Source organism: Capra hircus, chromosome 19 (genome assembly GCF_001704415.2).
Source record: "Capra hircus breed San Clemente chromosome 19, ASM170441v1, whole genome shotgun sequence".
Classification (NCBI taxonomy): domain Eukaryota; kingdom Metazoa; phylum Chordata; class Mammalia; order Artiodactyla; family Bovidae; genus Capra; species Capra hircus.
In genome coordinates this window covers 33,271,860-33,294,332 of record NC_030826.1, presented here as the reverse complement: position 1 = coordinate 33,294,332, position 22,473 = coordinate 33,271,860, and the positions used below count along the sequence as shown (strand labels likewise).

The 22,473-nt window shown below is 43.8% G+C and overlaps 1 protein-coding gene across 1 annotated transcript in view; it reads left to right on the top strand.

The window, feature by feature from the left end:
* The window catches only part of LOC102188626 (cytospin-B), a 113,990-nt gene that overhangs the window by 21,356 nt on the left and 70,161 nt on the right, over positions 1 to 22,473 (top strand). Inside the window, exon 2 of the mRNA XM_018064004.1 lies at positions 20,301 to 21,492. Coding sequence (XP_017919493.1) covers positions 20,301 to 21,492 — 1,192 coding nt within the window. The remainder of the gene's footprint in view (positions 1 to 20,300; positions 21,493 to 22,473) is intronic.

The following is a 22,473-nucleotide window of genomic DNA, read 5'->3' as shown; positions in this document are numbered from 1 at the left end:
TTGAGCAACAAAATAGGTAGAACAAATACTGGGGATAAAAGAAGAATTTAGTTTAAAAAAAAAAAAAAAACATGTTATGCCAGGAGATGTTGTTAATTGTGTGTCTTTTCTAACATGAAGGGCCAGGGGATGAGGTTGTTGATTTGGATGCCCATGGGAGTAGCTGGGCAGCGTGAATATGTGAGTTCCTGGTGTAAGACAGCAGAGATGACAGTATTGCAGAGGAACTGGAAAATGCATGCCTTGCCTAAAGGCATTGAGAGTCATACATTTTAAAGCACTTTGCCAGCCAAGCAAAATGTATCTGTACCTTGCAGGCTGCCAGTTTTCAAGCCCTGAAACAAACAAAAAAAAGCAAAGCATATAGGTTGTAAATAACACACTGAGAAAGTGTATACATTCTTCTAGACCTGGGATTGTTTATAGAAGTTGATGATGTGCTTTCTCACAGAAAACAAACAGTCGAATATAAACATTGTGATTGTATTTGCAATAATCTGTCATCTTAACCCAATGCAGTTAGTGGTTAAAAAAAAAAGAGATGATTATTTTAAAAACTGCCTTGGAATTCAGAGACACTTTAAACATATTCTCTGCACCAAAAGGAAGTCAAGCCGGAAATGACAAATCATCTAGAGATAAATGGAGGGAGGAGAGTATTGTAGCAAAAAGCAGGGATTAGAACTAATACTATACTCAGAGGAAAATGTGTAATCATAGATGCTTTTATTAGTATATAAGGAAGACTGAAATTGTGTGAGTGAAATATTCAACTTATAAATGGAAAAAAATAAAAGACAAGTTAATAATGATAAAGGTTAATAATGAATGAAATAAAAAGCATAAAATGGTAAAGAAGATAAGGCCAAACACTAATTCTTTGAAAAGGCAAATAATGGAAATATCTCTGATTAGACAAAAAAAGAGGAAAAATATTAAAAATGAGTCAAGGTCTACTGCTATAAGTACGAAAATGAAAATTTCAGTCTACATTTGAAAAACTGAAGGAAAAGGATGAATTTCCCTCAAAATATAAGTTCACAAACCTGTTCCTAAAAAAAAAAAAAAAAGAAAACTTGAAGTGTTATCACTAGTGTTTAACATTGTTTTGGTATTAATGCAATTAACAAAAACATCTTTTGGTTTAAATATTAAAAAGAAACAAATTAGAACTAAGAATAAGGGAATTTGTGATTGTATGTAAGATAAATAAAAAAGAATAATAGGTTTTTTCTATACTAGCAGTAACTGATTAACTCTGGAAATTGAAAAAAATAAACCACAGGTACCATAAAATATCTAGGAATAATTTTATCTAGAATATTATAGGCCATAAGGTAAAAAGTATTCAGTCTCATTGTAGTTCATAAAACAAGACTTGATATAGTTTCTATACTGTGTTCCAGGGTAGACAGATTTAATGTTATGAAATTATTAATCTTCTCGAGCCTGGATATGAGACTAATTTCTCCCCAGAATTATTTCTTAGGAAAAAAGGAAGCTCCTTACACTCAAACCTTACAAAACATCATTTTTAACTGGACATAGCCTTAATTACTTTGTTCTGAATAATTAGGTACTATTTGGGGAAGACAGACTAAAATAACCTCAATCTGATTTAATTCTAAATTTATTATTATAGAGGTGGGTTAGAAAAAAGTGAGACAGATTTAGTATTTATGCCATGAGATATGATCTCAGAGTTACAAGTGTTATAGATTGTTGAGGCCTTGAAAAATTGTATGACAGTACAGTAGGTGATTAGGTTACAGAGATAAACATATACTCACAGAAAGAATTATTTTTTAAGAATTGACCTAAGGGTCTTCTCTGATGGTCTTCTGGCTGAGACTCTGAGCTCCTTTTACAGGAGGTCTGGGTTGAATCCCTGGTCGGGGAACTAGATCCCACATGCCACAACTAAAGATCCTGCGTGCCAAAACGAAGACCTGGCACAGCCAGGTGTTATTTTAAAAGAATCGACCTGATATCATGTAAATATGTATTAGTATAAAATTTTCAGTGACAGCATGATACTGTCACTGGATTCAAAAAGCACTGAATCTCAAACGGCTTTGATGGTTCTCTTGCAAATTAGAATAGATGGTTGAAAAGTAGCTCTAGTCGTGATGGAGACAGTGATACAGAACATGCTTGTGACAAATCTGGACAACTTTTTTCTTGAAATGTGAATATGGGGTCAGCTTTTCTGAATGAATATATTTTGTTTGGGGTTTTCATTTCTTTTAGCACAGCATGTGGGATCTTAGTTCCCCGACCAAGGATCGAACTGCTTGTCCTGCATTGGAAGCACAGAGTCTTAACCACTGGACTGCAAGGAGAGTCCCTGAATGAATATATTTTATATAATATGGTTTTAAATATGAACATAAAATAGAAGTTTAATGTATTCATATATATTATATAATTCAATTAGGCATTATATATAATTATAATACATTATAATGCAGTATTAGAGGGTTGGGCTTCCCTGGTGGCTCAGTGCTAAAGTGAATGCCTGCCAATGCAGGAGACATGGGTTCGATCCCTGGGTCAAGAAGATCCTCTGGAGAAGGAAATGGCAACGCACTCCAGTATTGTTGCCTGGGAAATCCCATGGACAAAGGAGCCTGGCAGGCTACATTTATAGGGTCTCAAGGAGTCAGACACGACTGAGTGACTAAACAACAACATAATACAGTAACACATATAAATATGTAAAGGACATTTTTATATAGACATGGAATAAATACTATGTATTAAATATTTATAATACATGAATTAAAGATGGGGATCTGCCTCCTTTGTCTGCAGCAATAAAAGCTTACTTAAGTTGGTCAAGGAGCTTGTATTCGTTCTTTTTTGTTTTGCTCTTTGGGACATGGGTTTCTATCACCTTATATTCAGAGTCACTCTACATTAGAATTAAATTTGACTGCAAGGACAAATGACCAGCCCCCCAAATAATAGAAGTTGATACAGTCCTGAGTTTATTTCTCATGTAACAGTCTGGGTGAAGGGGGTCCAGGATGCCATGGAACTTAGGGTGCTGGGCCTTGGCCCACTGTGTGAAACCTTAACCTCATGGTCTCAGATTTGACACATGTCAAGCATAAGGATGGGGGAAAGGGGCATTAAGGAGAGCTTCCAGAAAATACTTCATCCATTGTCCAGAACCCAGTCACCCAGCCACACCCAGCTGCAAAGAGGTGGGAAAGCCCTACTTCTGAAGCTTCTGGGGCTTCCCTGGTGATGCAGAGGTTAAAGCGTCTGCCTGCAATGTGGGAGACCTGGGTTCGATCCCTGGGTCAGGAAGATCCCCTGGAGAAGGAAATGGCAACCCACTCCAGTATTCTTGCCTGGAGAACCCCATGGACAGAGGAGCTTGGTGGGCTACAGTCCACGGGTCACAAAGAGTCGGACACGACTGAGCGACTTCACCTTCACTTCTGAAGCCACGTGCCCAGTAGAAAGTCAAGTTACAAAGGAGGAGAAAGGGAAGGAATTCTGGGGCACAGCCAGCCTCTGCTTACAGATATGTTATAATCTGAAGGGATAATGCAGGATGCCCTGTGTACTTGTGGTCAGCCTAGAAACGAACAAGGAAGAGCCAGATGCCAAAGGACTTAGTGGTCCAGATCAACCGGAAACAGCATGATCAGCAATTAAAGGACAAAAAGGAAAGAAAAGAAAAAAGATACTGAACATCAATTGCACCAGAGAATGGAAGTCAAACGCAACCGTTTTTTACCCATCCAGAAGAGTAATAGCTTCTTGTGCTGTTCAGGGACTAGAGAAACAGTTACTCCCATGCATTGGCAGTGGCAGTGTGAATGATGGCAGTTTTTTTGGAAAGCAGTCTGGCAGTAGCTGTTGAGATTGAAAAATATACGTTTCTTCTGAGAAAGCAGCTCCATTTGGGGGGTTTTGTCCTCTAGATGTAAAAGCAGCACTACTCAAGTATTTAGTGAATATAGAAAAAGTTTGTCAGTTGCAGTACTCTTTTTCTGTAGTGGCCCAAATCTAGAAACAGTGAATAAATTGCAGGACATCATTCTTAGAATGTATTATATTACTAAATAGAGCAGCGAGATGTCTTCCCACTGTCCTGGAAGGCTGTAAATGCTTGTATTCTAATGAGATGAAATAGAATTCACAAAAGAGTGTTTGCAGCTTTATGTCGTGTGTGTGTATATCATGATCCCAAACAAGAGACTAAGCTCTTTTGTCTCCACATGAAAGAATGCATTCTTTCCATGTCTCATATTTCATGTCGATGGCTCAGGAAAGTAGGGGGTTTTGGTTATTTCAGTTTTAGAAAGAGCGTTGTTATCTCTGTATGCCTTTGCATGTGTTAATAGTAAGGAAGTGGGACCATCTTGTCCAGGAAAGTGCAAGCCACCAGAGTTGTGTGCCTAGCAGAACGGACTTTACCAGTGTCTTCATTGTGCCTTAGGGACTACTGGACCGTCAGGAAGCTGGTTGTTGGCTTCATGTCTAGGTCGCACAGTGAGCAGTTTAGGGAACAGGCACACAGTTGGTGTGTTCCTCTTCATAAGATGCAGCTCTATTTCATCTACCTGCTAGGGTGCTCCGACCACTAGGTACAACAGAGGTGACGCCATGTGACCTCTGTGGCTGGGCAACAAGAGGCCATGAAGGTCCCTTGTTTTCAGAAACAGGGACGCTGGGAACCCTGAGCCCACCGTGCTGAGAGGCCATACCCTATCGGGACTCCCACCAGACCTAGCCAAGCTCCCCACTGCTGGGCCATGGGATTGAGCCAGCACAGCCTCAGCCACCACCCCTCCTGAGTTCCTGCCCCACGGAACCACAAACAAAGTATAATGGTTGTCTAAAGCATTGAGGTTATGGGAGACTTGTCCTGAAATGGTGGCACAAGCTAGAATCAAGATTCTGGGAGAAATACCAACAACCTCAGATATGCAGATGATACCACCCTAATGGCAAAAAGTGAAGAGGACCTAAAGAGCCTCTTGATGAGAGTGAGAGAGGAGAATGAAAAAGCTGGCTTAAAACTCAACATTAAAAAACTAAGATAGTGGCATTTGGTCCCATCACTTCATGGCAAATAGATGGGGAATAAGTGGAAACGGTGACATTGTATTTTCTTGGACTACAAAATCACTATGAACAGTGACTGCAGCCATGAAATTAAAAGACTTGCTCCTTGGAAGGAAAGCTATGACAAACCTAGACAGCGTATTAAAAAGCAGAGACATCCCTTTGTTGACAAATGTCTGTATAGTCAAAGCTATGATTTTTCCAGTAGTCATGTATGGCTGTGAGAGTTGGACCATAAAGAAGCCTGAGCACTGAAGAATTGATGCTTTTGAACTGTGGTGCTGGAGAAGACTCTTGAGAGTCCCTTGGACTGCAGGGAGATCAAACCAGTCCATTCTAAAGGAAATCAACCCTGAATATTCATTGGAAGGACTGATGGTGAAGCTGAATCTCCAGTACTTTGGCCACCTGATGTGAAGAGTTGACTCATTGGAAAAGACTCTGATGCTGGGAAAGATTGAAGGCAGGAGAAGAAAGAGGGGGCAGAGAATGAGATGGTTGGATTGCATCACTGACTCAGTGGACATGAGTTTGAGCAAGCTCCAGGAGTTGGTTGATGGACAGGGAAGCCTGGCCTTCTGCAGCCCATGGGGTTGCAAAGAGTCAGACACAACTTAGTGACTGAACAACAACAAAGTATTAAAGTTATGGGAAGACTGGTCCTGAAATAGCAGTAACTGCAGCGTGAGGGTTTGGTAAATAGTAGCATAACTATGACAGTGGTCACACTGTCAGGGCACATGAACCATCCTGGATCTGAGCCCAGCTATGTGTTAGATGCAGGTAAGTGAAATCGCTCAGTTGTGTCTGACTCTTTGCGACCCCATAGACTGTAGCCCACCAGACTCCTCAGTCCATGGAATTCTCTAGGCAGGACTTCTAGAGTAGATTGCCATTTTCTTCTCCAGGGAATCTTCCTGACTCTGAGATCGAACCTGGGTCTCCTGCATTGCAGGCAGATTCTTTACCATCTGAGCCACAGGGGAAGCCTGCATGTAGGTAAACCATTAGTAAACAAGAAAGGTTTGCCTAGTTATAATCAGCTTAAAATTCACTATCCCACTTGGTCTTTTTTCATTTAACATTTTATTTTTAAGTATTACATATGCATAATACTTAAAAATACTCATGCATATGTGCTGAGTTGCTTTAGTCATGTCCATCTCTTTGTGACTCCATAGACTGTAGCCCTCCAGGCCCTTCTGTCCATGGGGTTTCCCAGGCAAGAATACTGGAGTGGGTTGCCATCTCCTCCTCCTGGGGATCTTCCCAACCCAGGGATTGAACCCTGATCTTCTGCATTGGCAGGTGTATTCCTTAGCACTGCATCACCTGGGAAGCCCAGTGTTATGTATATGTATTATATATTACACATTATATGCACTAAATGTGTGGCAAACAGTATACATTTTAAAAAGTTTTATTGAAGTATAGTTGATTTACACTGTTTTGTTAATTTCTGCTATACTGCAAACTGACTTAGTTATACATATATATATTCTTTTTCATATTATTTTTCACTATGACTTATCCCAAGATATTAACTATATTAATAATAGTTTCCTGTGCTTACAGTAGGAGTTTGTTGCTTATCCACCCCGTATGTAATAGTTTGCCTCTGCCAGTCCCAAACTCCCCCTCTGCCCACTCCTCCCTCCCACTTGACAACCACAGTCTGTCGTCTATGTCTGTGGGTCTGTTTCTGTTTTCTAGGTATGTTGACTTGTGTTGTATTTTGGATTCCACATGGATGTGATACTGTATAATATTTGTCTTCCTCTGTCTGACTTACTTCACTCAGTATGACAATCTCTAGGTCCATCCATGTTGCTTCATATGGGATTATATCCTTCTTTTTATGGCTGAGTAATATTCCATTGTGTGTGTATATCTCTCTCTCTCTCAATCTTCTTTGTCCATTCATCTGTTGATTCACAATTTCCATTCTTAATTGATGCCTACTCTCCCCTGCTGGGATCTGAAGCCTTTTTTGTTTCTTTGCTTTGAGCTGGAATGAACTGTGCCATTTTCTCTATGTTGCACTCCAGCACTGCTATACTCTACCAGGAAACTTACCCAGCTCTGCTCAGACCATGATATGAACACTTTCTGAAACTTTGGTATCTGCGCCCAGCATCTCCTTTCCTCTTCTTTGAGGCATTCTCCTTGCCTGATTCACCATTTCTCCACTTCCAGCAGGTCAGCTGATCCCTTGGCTTCAGTGAGTCAAGGATGGTTCAGACCCTCTGATCGAGATGTGAGGAGACATTGTCAGGGCTTCTGGGAGAGTGCTCTTCATTGAACTTGGTATGTGCAGACTTGAGGCCTGGAGCTGCCTGAGGCATACTGCGGCCATGAGGCTGATGTGCCTATCCAGGAAGCAGATGTGAAGGCTGGAGAGAAACGGGCCCCAAGGACATCTTCCCACTGAGCCAATGCTGCACCTGGACTTCCAGTTCTGCAAGCATTTCCTCTCTTCTTATGACTGCAAGCTTGAGTTGGGTTTTCTGCTGTGAAAACTCTGAGTGACCACATCTGCAACATTTTGAGATTTTTGAAACAGCAGAGGGACTTTGCTCTCTCAGAGGCAGAACTCAGTCACCAGGCAGTTCATCCAGTGACTGGCCCCAGGACCTGGGAGGCTGGGCCAGAAGGGTTAAGGATGTCCTGCTTCAAGAATAGAAGGCCAGGGAGGTGGGAGGGGGGTTCATGTTTGGGAACGCATGTAAGAATTAAAGATTTTAAAATTAAAAAAAATAAAAAATTAAAAAAAATAAAAAAAATTAAAAAAAAAAAAAGAGAGAGAAAAAAAAAAAAAAAAAGAATAGAAGGCCAGAGGGGAGGAAAGTGGCTCTCAGATGTTCAGACATCATGAGGGACAGGAAAGCCACTTGTTCTTCATGGTTCCAGATTGTTTCAGAACTGGAACCCACGTGTGCCATGTGAACCAAGATTGCATTCAGCCAGTTGGAAAGAAAGAAGGATTGTCCGGCTCTTTGAGCTGCTCAGCAGTGGAAGCAGCTGATGCCGTGTTCAACGTAAGAGTTTAAAATAGCAACGGAAGCTGGATGCTGTCGATACTACTTTGCATGACAGATCAGGCCACATGATTTCTGTGTCTTCCAGTTCTGAAATAACACTGTTTGGTGCCTCCTTAGGGCTTCCCACATGGCTTGGCTCATAAAGAATCTGCCTCACAATGCAGGAGATGTAGGTTCTTTCCCTGGATCAGAAAGATCCCCTGGAGGAGAGCATGACAACCCACTCCAGTATTCTTGCCTGGGAATCCCATGGACAGAGGAGCCTGACAGGGTACAATCCATGGGATCGCAAAGAGTTGGACATGACTGAGCAATAAGAATAGCTATCAGAAGACATACTATGTGACCCTTGGGCAAAATGTGAGGCCTGTCAGACTCTCATTTTCCTTGTCCGAAAAGCGAAAATAACAATACATTGCCAGCTGACTTTTGTGAACCTCATATTATGTAGGAAATGCTTTGAGAACCAAAGTGCCCCACAATGTAAAGAACTGTTGTAACCGCCTACGTGGTGAACTCCAGTTTAAAGAATGTGGACAGTGCCTTTGTATGTTTTAACCTATGGGTGGTTTAAAAAAAAGAATAGAAAAGAAAAAAGTGATGCTAATTCAAGTAAATAGGATTCAGCTTGCCCAGTTGACCTAATTCTCTTGTTGCTCCACTTGCAAATTCAGGTAAATTTCATCCCTTGTAATGGTGGAACTTGGAAGTTTCTCAGTGACCACTGTGAGATAAAGCCACATGTCTCATTTCAAAGAAGTATTAGTGTTTAGTCACTCAGTCATGTCAGACTCTTTGTGACCCGCCCCCCCAAGGACTGCAGCCCACCAGGCTCCTCTGTCCATGGGATTTTGCAGGCAAGAATACAGGATTGGGTTGCCATTCCCTCCTTCAGGGGATCTTCCCGACCTAGGGATTGAACCTAGGTCTCCTGCATTGGCAGATAGATTCTTTACTCTCTGAGCCGCCAGGGAAACCCCATTTTAGAGAATTAGAGTTAAATAGTGATCCAGGATGGGTCATTCTGCTCTGCGTCAAGCCTCATAGAGTCCATCTTTTCCCATCTCTACTGCCCAAGGAGGGGCAAGTCTTTGCTTTCACCAAAGCTCCACCACCCCCATCCTCCTCACTCAGCGTTTGCTGCCTGGAGACACCGAGGGTGCTGGGGAATTCCTGTGTGGAGGTGCCAGCCCTCGGGTCAGGTGGGAAGGCTGGCATTTGACCTGCACAGTGGATCCGGAGGCCCACGTGTCCTGCAGAGCAAATCCCAGGCCACTTTGGTCTCAGGGGAAACCAGCTGCTGTTGCCCCTTTCAGCCAGTCTGCTGGAGCAGCCCATCCAGTGGTGGTTTGCATTCTGGCTCCTCCTGGAGACAACGAACTGAGCGCCATGTGGGCTGCCTGCAAGAAGCTCTTCTCCAAACACTGCTGCTTTGTCTCCTGCCCCATCTTGCTTTGAACCCAACACAGAGCGGCCACTGTGGCCTCTCGCCTCCTTCAGGCCAGAGCCCCCTCTTAATGTTAGGGGTCTTTTGTTCAGAAGCCCCCTGGTTCTGGAGCTCCGTGCGTGGTGGCCGAGGTCCAGAGTGGGTCGTTGGGAAGGAGAAGAATGCAGATTTACGGGTGTTTTTCAGACTCTACCCGAGTTGCTGATCAAGTGGACCGTGAACAAAATTAATTCTTGTTCTGGAAAAAGAAAAATGAAGCTGAGACAAAACATGTATCTGGTTGCAGAAATCGTCTCTGAATGTAGGCTGTACTGGTTGTCTTTAGTGAAGGAAGCAAGATGAGCAAGTAGTTTGGCTCACTTATGTGTATTTTTTTCCTCTGTTTGCTTTGCAAAGGGAGTTTCCGTGAACTTTAATGTGAGGAATGTGTGAATCTCTAGGAAAAACTATTGAGACTCTGCAAAAGGCAGCCCATGGAAATACTTCCTACCACAGGTGAGGTGGAGCTGGAGATGCGATAAGAGACCCAATTCCTTATGGCACTGCTTGAGTTGCCTCAGGCTTTCATGTTTTATCTCATTTGTTCTAAGTCCAAAGGACCAGCACTGCCTATAAAACCAGCTGCAGGTTACCGGCTTCCACAACATCCACAAACACTCGCATTTCTTTTCCTTAAATCTTATTAACAAAGTAGGAGATGCACCGGTTAAATAGTGAAATAGGGCAAGACCTTTACTGTGAAAGGGCTAGAGCCAGACATACTGGAATGTGAAGTCAAGTGGGCCTTAGAAAGCATCGCTACAAACAAAGCTAGTGGAGGTGATGGAATTCCAGTTGAGCTGTTTCAAATCCTAAAAGATGATGCTGTGAAAGTGCTGCACTCAATATGCCAGCAAATTTGGAAAACTCAGCAGTAGCCACAGGACTGGAAAAGGTCAGTTTTCATTCCAATCCCAAAGAAAGGCAATGCCAAAGAATGCTCAAACTACCGCACAATTGTACTCATCTCACACGCTAGTAAAGTAATGCTCAAAATTCTCCAAGCCAGGCTTCAATAATATGTGAACCATGAACTTCCAGATGTTCAAACTGGTTTTAGAAAAGGCAGAGGAACCAGAGATCAAATTGCCAACATCCACTGGATCATCGAAAAAGCAAGAGAGTTCCAGAAAAACATCTATTTCTGCTTTATTGACTATACCAAAGCCTTTGACTGTGGATCACAATAAACTGTGGAAAATTCTGAAAGAGATGGGAATACCTGACCACCTGACCTGCCTGTTGAGAAATCTGTATGCAGGTCAGGAAGCAAGTTAGAACTGGACATGAAACAACAGACTGTTTCCAAATAGGAAAAGGTGTATATCAAGGCTGTATATTGTCACCCTGCTTATTTAACTTATATGCAGAGTACATCATGAGAAATGCTGGGCTGGAAGAAGCACAAGCTGGAATCAAGATTGCTGGGAGAAATATCAATCACCTCAGATATGCAGATGACACCACCCTTAAGGCAGAAAGCGAAGAAGAACTAAAGAGCCTCTTGATGAAAATGAAGAGGAGAGTGAAAAAGTTGGCTTAAAGCTCAATATTCAGAAAACGAAGATCATGGCATCTGGCCCCATCACTTCATGGGAAATAGAATGGGAAACAGTGGAAACAGTGTCAGACTTTATTTTTGGGGGGCTCCAGAATCACTGCAGATGGTGATTGCAGCCATGAAATTAAAAGACACTTACTCCTTGGATGAAAAGTTACGACCAACCTGGATAGTATATTCAAAAGCAGAGACATTACTTTGCCGACTAAGGTCCGTCTAGTCAAGGCTATGGTTTTTCCATTGGTCATGTATGGATGTGAGAGTTGGACTGTGAAGAAGGCTGAGCACCGAAGAATTGATGGTTTTGAACTGTGGTGTTGGAGAAGACTCTTGAGAGTCCCTTGCAACTGCAAGGAGATCCAACCAGTCCATTCTGAAGGAGATCAGCCCTGGGATTTCTTTGGAAGGAATGATGCTAAAGCTGAAACTCCAGTACTTTGGCCACCTCATGGGAAGAGTTGACTCATTGGAAAAGACCCTGAGCTGGGAGGGATTGGGGGCAGAAGGAGAAGGGGACGACAGAGGCTGAGATGGCTGGATGGCATCACTGACTCGATGGACGTGAGTCTGATTGAACTCCAGGAGTTGGTGATGGACAGGAGGCCTGGCGTGCTGTGATTCACGGGGTCTCAAAGAGTTGGACCCAACTGAGCGACTGAACTGAACTGAACTGAGTGGCTCAGTGGTAAAGAATCCGCCTGCAATGCAGGAGATGCGGGTTTGATCCCTGGGTCAGGAAGATCCTCTGGAGGAAGAAATGGCAACCCACTCCAGTATTCTTGCCAGAGAAATCCCTTAGACGGATCCTGGCGGGCTACAGTCCATTGGGATCACAAAGAATTAGACACGACTTAGCAACTGAACAACTGGGAACTTTAGATTCTGCATGCAGCAACTAGATTCAACTAGAGCCAAATAAATAAAAATCCTCCCCGCCCTGCCTGTTCCCACCCCCTTCCTTTAAAATCCTGGCAATCACTGATCTTTTCAGTATCTCCATAGTTTTGTTTTTTCCAGAGTGTCATATGTTAGTGGTTGGAATGACACAGAATGTAGCCTTTTCAAATTGGGCTCATTCACTTAATCGTAAGCATTTAAGGTTCTTCTGTGTCTTTTCACGGCTTGGCAGCTCATTTCTTTTTAGCGCTGATTAATGTTCCACTGGCTGATATACCACAGTTTAGCCATTCACCCACTGAAGGACATCTTGGTTGCTTCCAGGTTTTGGCATCTATGACTAAAGCTGCTATCAGTATCCACTTAGAGGTTTTCGTGTGGATGTAAGTTTTGAACTCATTTGAGGAAATACCAAGAAGTACAATTGCTGACGTGTTAAAGGGGCTTGTGTAACTAACTCCATGAAACTATGAGCCATGCCATGCAGGGCCACCCAAGATGGACAGGTCATAGTGAAGAGTTCTGACAATATGTGGTCCTCTGAAGAAGGAAATGGCAACCCACTCCAGTATTCTTGCCTGGAGAACCCCATGGACGGTAAGAAAAGGCAATAAGATATGATGTCAGAAGATGAGCCCCCTAGGTCAACAGCAAGAACAACAACAACAAAGAAACCAGCCATCTGTCTTCGCAAGTGGCTGTACGATTTTGTGTTCCCACCAGTAGAAGTACAACTTCCTGTTGCTCCACATCCAGACCAGCATTTGGTGTTGTGTTGGGCTTTAGCAACTCTAAAATAGGTGTGCAGGTGTGTCTCCTTGTTTTAATTTGCAATTCCCTAATGATGTATGAGCATCTCTTCACCTGCTTCTTTGCCGTCTGTTTATCTTCTTTGGTGAGGTTTCTGTTCAGATATTTTGCCCATTAATTAGGTTGGTCATTTTCTTATTGTTGAGTTCTTTGTATGTTTTGGCTAACAGTCCTTTATCAGATACGTCTGTTGCAGATTTTTTCCTCCTAGTCTGTGGCCTGTCTAATCATTCTATTGACATTGCTGTTTTTTAGTTTTTCACATGTAGACATTTCGCAAGTACAGCCACTTGCGAAGACAGATGGGTGGTTTCTTTGTTGTTGTTGTTCTTGCTGTTGACCTAGGGGGCTCATCTTCTGACAATGATAGGTGAGAATTTAACTCATAACCTTTTGCCTCCTCCCAGTGTCATATCACTGGTTTTAATTTTAATAATGTAGTTCATCTTTTTTTCTTGTTTTGCCAACTACATTTAGTCTCTTTGACGCTCCATTTATGAGATGAGGTTGGAAATTGTTGTCACAACCAGAAAATGCTTTCCACCAGCTTTCTTCACCTGGTCTTCTACCTCTCAATTTCTTCTATTGGTACTTTAATTTTTTTTTTTTTTTCCTAACAAGGATGATAGTATTCAAATGTTGTATAAAACAGTCTTTCCTACTTTGGTATAGGTAAATTTAAGTAGTACTAATGTTATTATGGGAGAAGGCAATGGCACCCCACTCCAGTACTCTTGCCTGGAAAATCCCACGGGCGGAGGAGCCTAGTGGGCTGCCGTCCATGGGGTCACTAAGAGTCGGACATGACTGAGCGACTTCACTTTCACTTTTCACTTTCATGTATTGGAGAAGGAAATGGCAACCCACTCCAGTGTTCTTGCCTGGAGAATCCCAGGGATGGGGGAGCCTGGTGGGCTGCCGTCTATGGGGTCGCACAGAGTCAGACATGACTGAAGTGAACTTAGCAGCAGTAGCAGTAGCAATGTTATTATGACTACAAAGATAAGCTTTTGAGAAAGATTGAGGATAAAAGGAGAAGAGGCAGCAGAGGATGAGATGATTGGATAGCATCACTGATTCAATGGACATGAACTTGGGCAAACTCCGGGAGATAGTGAGGGACAGGGAGGCCTGGTGTGCTGCAGTCTATAGGGTTACAAACAGCTGGACATGACTTAGGGCCTGAACAACAGCAAGATAGGCTTCCCTGCAGAGTGCAGTCGTGTGCTATGATTTTGTTACCTTTATGCAGTTTCTTGTTTTTGTGAGGTTTCTGTTTTTTCACTATTTTTATTATATCCTCATTCTCCGCCCCCCCCCCACCAACGTTTCTTCCAGTGAGGTGTTCTATTAAAGAAACCTCCCTTCTTAGACACTTTATCCTCTCAACCCAGCATGGATACCATCTGAGACTTCCCTTGACTGCTTTCCTCTGATAAGGCCAGGCTTCCTGGATGATGACTCTTCTTCTTCTGTTTGGTTTGCTTCATTGTTTTCCTGGAGCACATCCTCGAATAACTTCCTCAGAAAAGGTGTTAGCAGTTTTAATTTTCTGAGTCTGTGCATGTCTTGACATGTGTTTTCTACCTTTCTGATTGATTTGTAGTTAGGTTGGGTGTAGAAATCGAGGTTAAAAATCATTTTCCCACCGAACTCTGTAGGCATTTGCTTTGTTGCCTTCTATGGGCATGAGTCTGAGTGAACTCCGGAGTTGGTAATGGATAGGGAAGCCTGGCATGCTGCAATTCATGAGGTTGCAAAGAGTCGGACATGACTGAGCAACTGAACTGAACTGAACTGAATACTGGGTTGGCCAAAGAGTTCATTCAGGCTTTTCTGTAACATCTTTTGGAAAACCTGAACAAACTCTTTGGCCAACCCAATACATGCTGATGTCCAGGCTCATTCTCAGTTCACACCCCTTCCCCAAACTTTTACACATTCTTGGTGTTCTGAAACTTTAAAAATATTTATCTATCTCCTTGTGGGTCAGTTCTTTGTTTTGCCTGACATAAATTCTATCGACACCTTCCTCAAATTTGGGGAATTGTCTTACGTCAGCTCTTTGATTATTTCCTTTGCTCTGTTTCCACTCATCTGTAGTTCTGGAATTTTTATTAATTGATTATTTGATTACCTGGTTTGGCCCTCCATGTTTATCTTTTCGATTTTCATCTTGTTTCCGTTTTCTTGTACACATTGAGAGAATTCCTTCATTTTCCATTGTATTCCTTCCATTGAATCTTTTAATTTGACAAACATATTTAAACTTTTTGAGAGCTAGAGCTTTTTCCTTTACTTTTTCATAACATCCTGGCCTTGTTTTATTGAATGTGTGTAACCTTGAATTTCAATGGTGAGACCTGCACTGAGCACCCTATGGCCATTAGCCTTCTTTCTCATCAGCCCCTCCATGTACTCCAGGGCCTTTACACATTGTTCACACTTTCCTAGCTTTTCTTTCTCCTTTTTATCTAGTTTGAGATATTTTTGTGATAATTCAGTTATGCTTATCAAGTGAGTAGTTTGATGTTCATATGTTGTCAGAGGAGAGATCCATATAAGAGAGTTGATGTGAGAGTCATCAGAATACAGGTAGTGTTTAAGCTCATGGGATTGAGTAGAAGCACCAGGAAAATACTTGTAATACGAGAAGGGGATTGGCCCAGGACCTGGATCTGAAGAATTCCAGCATGCAGAGAGTAGGGGGTGGGGGGCCACATGGGGTGGCTGCTGAGGTCAGAGAGAACTAGGTCAGTATGACATCAGAGACCCATGTCAAAAAGGACAGTATTGTTGCAGCCCTGCTGAGAGGATTAGAAATACCCACTGCATTGGATGTTGCAGTGGAAGCCACTGATAAGCTCAGCAGACAGTGTTTGATTGAGTAATGGGAATGGGCAGAGGAGGGGATGAGGGGGAAGAAATGCAGACAACCTGGAAGTACATTGTGGGGCCGGATTCTGCTGGGACAGGTAGGGACAGATCAGAGACTAGCTAAAGGAAGGTGTGGACTCAGAAACTCTTTTTTTTTTAATTCTTAATTTTTTTTTCTTTTATTAGAGTCTAGTTGATTTACAATGTTAGTTTCAGGTATAAGCAAAGTGATTCAGTTGTACGTATAAATATATCTATTCTTTTTCAGATTCTTTTCCATTATAGGTTATTATTAATACAAGATAGTGACTATAGTTCCTTGTGCTATACAGTAGGTCCTTGCTGTTTATCTATTTTATATATAATGGTGTGTTTCAGTTAAGCTCCTAATTTATCCTTCTGCCCCGCTCCCTTGCTTCCCCCGGTAACCATAAGTTTGTTTTCTATGTCTGTGAGTCTCTTTGTTTTGTAAATAAATTCATTTGTAATTTTTTTAGATTCCACATGTAAGTGATATTACGTATTTGTCTTTTTCTGTCTGACTGACTTCACTCAGTATTACAGTCTCTAGGTCCATCCATGTTGCTTATTGTTGCTCAGTTGCTAAGTCATGTTTGACTCTTTGTGACCCCATGGACTACAGCACACCAGGCTTCCTTGTCCTTCACTGTCTCCCAGAGTTTGCTCAGATTCATGTCTATTGAGTCAGTGATACTATCCAACCATCTTATCCTCTGCTGCCCTCTGCTCCTTTTGCCTTCAGTCTTTCGCATGTTGCTACAAATGGCATTATTTTGTTCTTTTTTATGGCCGAGTAATATTCCATTGTGTATATACACATGGGGCTTCCCTGATAGCTCAGTTGGTAAAGGATCTGCCTGCAATGCAGGAGACCCCTGTTCAATTCCTGGGTCGGGAAGATCTGCTGGAGAAGGGATAGGCTACCCACTCCAGTATTCTTGGGCTTCCCTTGTGGCTCAGCTGGTAAAGAATCCACCTGCAATGTGGAGACTTGGGTTTGATCCCTGGGTTAGGAAGATGCCCTGGAGAAGGGAAAGGCTACCCACTCCAGTATTCTGGCCTGAAGAATTCCATGGATTGTATAGTCCATGGGGTTGCAAAGAGTCAGACAGGCTGAGTCACTTTCACTTTCATATACGCTATTCTTTATCCAGTCATCTCATCTGTTGATGGACATTTAGGTTGTTTCCATGTCTTGGCTATTGTGAATAGTGCTGCAGTGAACATTGGGTGCAAGTGTCTTAACTGAAGAGAATTGAGTGTGTTTAAACGCTGGTTAGAAGGATCCAGTGGGAAGGGAATGACATTTCCACAAGTCACAGGTGTATTGGGGACCCTGGGGACACTGGCAAGAGTTCAGTGAGGGTTGTGGGGAGCAGAAAGGCCCAAATGATGAGTACGGTTGGCTGTGGCTGGCGATTATGTGTGACCTTGAAACCACAGGAAGACGTTTGACGGGAAATACGTATAGTGTCTGGAACAGAAAATGAGACTTACTTAAGGGATATGGATCCAGAACATCTTAAAGGTTGAGGAGGCTGGAACCAGGAAGACCTGTGAGAATGTTTCAGAAATTTCAATGGAATGTTCCAAGGACCTGGAGTAGAGTCAGACTGAAAGGAAAGGAAAAACATGGAGACCCTCTCAAAGCTAATTAATACATCTGCATGACTGCCTGGCTGGTTACAAAAAGAAAGGAGGAAGGAGGCTTTAAATATGTTCTTCTCTGATGGGGGAAACTGAAAGATGTCTGGTGCCACTGTCAGAATATTTTGTGAGTGCAGAGAGCAAAGATTCTCAAAAGTGAGCCACCAGCCAAGAGCGGAAATGGATGAGGAGTCTGGGGAGATTAGATTTGACAGTAAAGAAATTACTGGAATTTTCCAAGAAGATTACGAAAGGACTTCCCTGGTGGCTAAGACTCTGTGCTCCCAGTGCAGGGTGCCTGGGGTCCATCCCTGGTCAGGGAACTAAGATCCCACATGCTCAACTAAGACCTGGCGCAGCCAAGTAAAGAAAAATAAATATTTGTTTAAGTATATTATCTTATTTTTTATAAAAAGGTTATAAAGAGTTATAATACAGAATAACCTGGTAGTTTTAGATTTTTAGAGATAGAATGAGCAAGTCTGCTTGTGTTAGGAGACCAGGCAGGAGGCATGCAATCTTGTGAATTGTGTGTCTCTGTAGAGCAGGACTCGAATCCTTGGTGAATAAATGAAAGGTTAATGGTTTACTTCAGAATTGCCACCCTTTCCCCCTACCCGACACACGTCACACAGAGCAGCCCCAGGAACAGATTCTTTGGGTAAGATGAGGAAATCAGAAAGAGACTGAAAATGTTTTATCTTCAGCTCATGAGAACCACTGCTTAAAACCTTATCAATAATTTAAATGACTGCACTGTTGTTTATTTTAAACATGCTTTTTGTTCTATGGAAAGGTTTTTTTCCCATCCCATTTTCTCTCTGTGTATTGTTATGATAGGATTTTTCCCTCTTTTATTTTTTAAGTTTTATTGGAGTATAGTTGCTTTACAGTGTTGTCAGTTTCTGCTGTACAGCAAACTGAATCAGCCATTTGTATACATACATCCTATCTTTTTCAGATTTCCTTTGTACTTAGGTCACCACAGAGTAGTTCCTTGTGATCCCTTTTTCTTACTTTATGGCATAAATATAACGTAAAAAAGAATCAGGAGAACTACTCACTGTTGACCAGCTCAGCACTCCCTGTCCTATGCGTCCTCTCCCCTCCTTATGCGTGTATCTGTGACACACACTTTGATGCACCTGTGATCAGCCACAAATACAGTTTCTCCTCTGGTGTTGTGAAATGTAACATGTCAAACATGGTTTAAAAATATTATTGTATTAGGCAGAGCTTGCTTTTATTTTAACTTCTTGTAGCTGGACAGCCATCCTTGGCACAAATAAGCAGTGATCAGAAGAGGAAAGACATAAGGGTGCCCGCCATGCCAGGCCCCGCCCATCAGCCTAGGCTCCAGCCACCCTGGCTGTCTCCCTGCTCAGCGGCTGGATGGCTCTGAGCTGACGCCTCTGAACTCAGTTCTTGAAGGAGACTGGGAGGAAGAACCCTTCTGGTTTATGACGTGGTAAGCTGGGGGACTGCCCCCCAGCCCTGCCAGTGGCCGTGATGGGGTGTCTTGATGCAGAGCGGGGAGTAATACCACTTTAGTTTGGTCCAGTGGTGAATTTTAGCACTCTCAACTTATGCTCAACTAATGATAGTTTCTGAAAAGATGTGTCCAGAGATGGGAAGAGCCTTTTAAAGAAGATAAGGAGGCAAGTACATTGATCGTCAAGTGATGATGAAGCAGCGAGAACCAAAAAAGAATAGATGTTATGAAAGTACAGCTGGATTGTGTGCTTTATAATCTACAACTGGATGTAATTCATAAATGGACTTGGATTTGATGTAAACAAATTCCTAGTAGTTTAGAAAAGGCATAAGTAACACCCAAGCGGTAGACAGACTGAGACTGTCAGCAAGAGGAAGAAGCGAAGCTGCCGCTGCCACGATGGCAGAGGTGAGCTGCTGCTGTCCACATCATTCTTCCCAGTCGACAGACAGCTGAAAGGAGCCTGGCGTTAGTGGCGTTGTCAGGAATGCAGATGCCATGACAGTCAGCCCTGGATATTCAGTGTTGGCATGTCCTCACTGTCAGTAGGTTGAAACTTTAGGTATCCCCCAGTTTTCATTCCGGTCCTTGTCAAGGTCACTTCACTCCAGAAGACTGGTGTGACGAAAAGGTTTATTGCTTAGTGATTTCAGTCTTCACTTTACAAGGATATTTAAACACATCTTTTCTTCATTGAGCATTTATTGTGGTGTACCAGAGGCACCAGGACACAGCCATGCATCACACGTGTGTTACCGTGCTCTTAGCTTTCCAGTAATTTAATTTGGAAAGTGAACTGAAGTCGCTCAGTTGTGTCCGACTCTTTGCAACCCCAAGGACTATAGCCTGCCAGGCTCCTCTGTCCATGGGATTTTCCAGGCAAGAGTGCTGGAGTGGGTTGCCATTGCCTTCTCCAGGGGATCTTCCTGACCCAGGGATCGAACCCGGGTCTTCTGCATTGTGGGCAGACTCTTTACCCTCTGAGCTACCAGGGAAGCCTGGTAATTTGAAAAGGTTAACTTAAAAACCTGAATCTTATTCTATATGACTACGACAGCTTAGCCTTCATCATGTCAATATTTTTGAGGCATCTGGCTGTCAGACGCTCAGCAGTGTCCACCGTCTGCCTCCACATCACCCCCTCGGATTCCGGGGCACTGGGAGACACAGTTGCTCATGACTTAGTGGCTGTCTTGGCAGTGGGTTCAGAGCTGTTTCACCACAGTGGTTCCTGCTTCTGCCTCAGCTGGCTGGGGCCTCTGCCAGGCTGTGGATGGGTCCCTGCCCCCAACCCTCCCTGCACAGCAGAGGCCTCTGGTCCACGGTCCATTGCTGTGTAAGTTGCTGCAGTCGGCCTTGATTCATCACACAACGCTTGAGTTTGTTGATCCGAGCCCTTGAGGAGAAGAACAAGAGCTTCCAGAAAGAGCTTGCAGAGCTCGAGGAAGAAAACCGGGCCTTGAAAGAGAAACTGACTTATTTTGAGCACTCCCCAGATTCAGAGGGGGGAGCAAGTCACACCGGGGACAGCAGCTGCCCGACATCCATAACTCAGGAGTCCAGCTTCGGGAGCCCAACGGGGAATGAGGCGTTGGGTGAAATTGATGCGTACAGAAAAAACCCACATGAGAGTGCCCTGCGGACATCAGGCTCTTCCAGCAGTGATGTCACCAAGGCCTCCTTGTCCCCGGATGCCTCTGACTTCGAACACATCCCGGCAGACACCCTGGGGCCCCTGTCCCCTGCCGGGAGCCTTGTCAAGAGCTCCAAGTGCTCAGTAGCCGGCAGCTCCCCGAACACAGCGAGCGAGCTGTCCTTGGCGTCCCTGGCAGAGAAGATCCACAGGATGGAGGAGAACCAGCACAGCACAGCCGAGGAGCTGCAGGCCACACTGCAGGAGCTATCTGACCAGCAGCAGATGGTGCAGGAGCTGACGGCTGAAAATGAGAAGCTGGCGGATGAGAAGACACTCCTGGAAACGTCCTTCCATCAGCACCGGGAGAGGGCGGAGCAGCTGAGTCAGGAGAATGAGAAGCTTATGACCCTCCTGCAGGAGCGTGTCAAGGGCGAGGAGCCTGGCGCCCAGGAAGGCAAGATCCTGGAGCTGGAGCAAAAGTGCACAGAGATTCTGGAGCAGGGCCGCTTCGAGCGTGAGAAGCTGCTGAGCATCCAGCAGCAGCTGACGTGCCGCCTGCGCGCCATCGAGGAGGAGCACCGCGGTGCCCTGGAGCTGGTCCGGCACCTGCAGGAGGAGAACAGGGAGCTGACCACCCGCCTGGAACTGGAGCGGCACAGCGGCAGCCCCACAGCTGAGATCCCAGCAGCACATCAGCTTCCTGTGGAAGGGCTCCAGGTTGAGAACGGGTCTTTGCAGGCCTCCCTGGAGAACGAGGAGCAGAAAACTGGAGGGGCCAGCCCCCTGGAGCCCATGGCTGAGGGCTGCAACGTCCAGGAAATGCTGACTGTGGCTCGAGCCGAGAAGGACCAGCTGGAGCAGTCCTGCTCGGAGCTCAGGCAGGAGCTGCTGAAGGCACATGGGGAGGTGAAGCGCGTTTCAGGCCTGCTGGCCAAGGTAAGGAGCTTTCTCTTTGCTGGGGTTTGCTCATCCTCGTCTGCTTGGTCCTTCTCGGCCTGAGAGGCACAGGGCACAGAGGACCAGGTACTCAATTACATTCACAATCCAGCACTCTAGCCTGAAGATCTGTCAGAATCCACACAGACCGGGCATGCAGCAACGAGACACCCCAATTTCTGGCTACAGTAGCGGAATGTGTCATGGGGATACAGTGAGTCTGATGATGCAGGAATAAAGAACATCGCAGAGGCCAGTCCGGAGTCCAGTCCCCAGGGGAGCACCTAGAATAACATGGGTAAGGGAGGGTAGTGCAGGAGGACTGCCTGGAAGAGGTGACAGTAAGCCAAGTGTTGAAGAGTGAGTGATAGACATCCAGTTTCCTGGTTACCATGCTTTGGGCACCTAGGAACAGAAAACTAAAATCATCCTAAGTTTCCCCACCAAGTAATACAATTATATAACCACTATTTTGGCGTTTTCTTCCAGATGTACTAACGTATGTGTGTATATGTTTATCTCACAAGTTAAAAAAATCATTCTATACATACTAACTTTTTAAAAATCTGATGTTTTGTGAGCACATTCTCATTCACTATTCTTTGAAACATGATTTTGAAGGCCAGATAGTGTGCTGTTCTAGAAATATTTCCTAAGTACTTTACTGCTCACCTATTGTTGAACATTCATGTTTTCTTTTCCAGTCTTTTGATAGTGTAAGTCATTTTTTATCTCTCTCTGATTATTTCCTTAGGAAAAATTCCTAGGCATTGACTCACTGTGTCAAGAGTGTGACCATTTTAAAGACTTTGCATGCCTTGGCCAGATTGGCTGCCAGCAGCAAGACACAGGTGTAATCCCACCAATGGGGTGGGGGGTTCTGGACCCCTTGCTGACATTTGGTACCTAGCTTTTGGGTCATTCAGATCTGGTCTCCGTTTCTTTTCCTCTCCCCATTTCCACTCAGAAAGATCTTCCCCA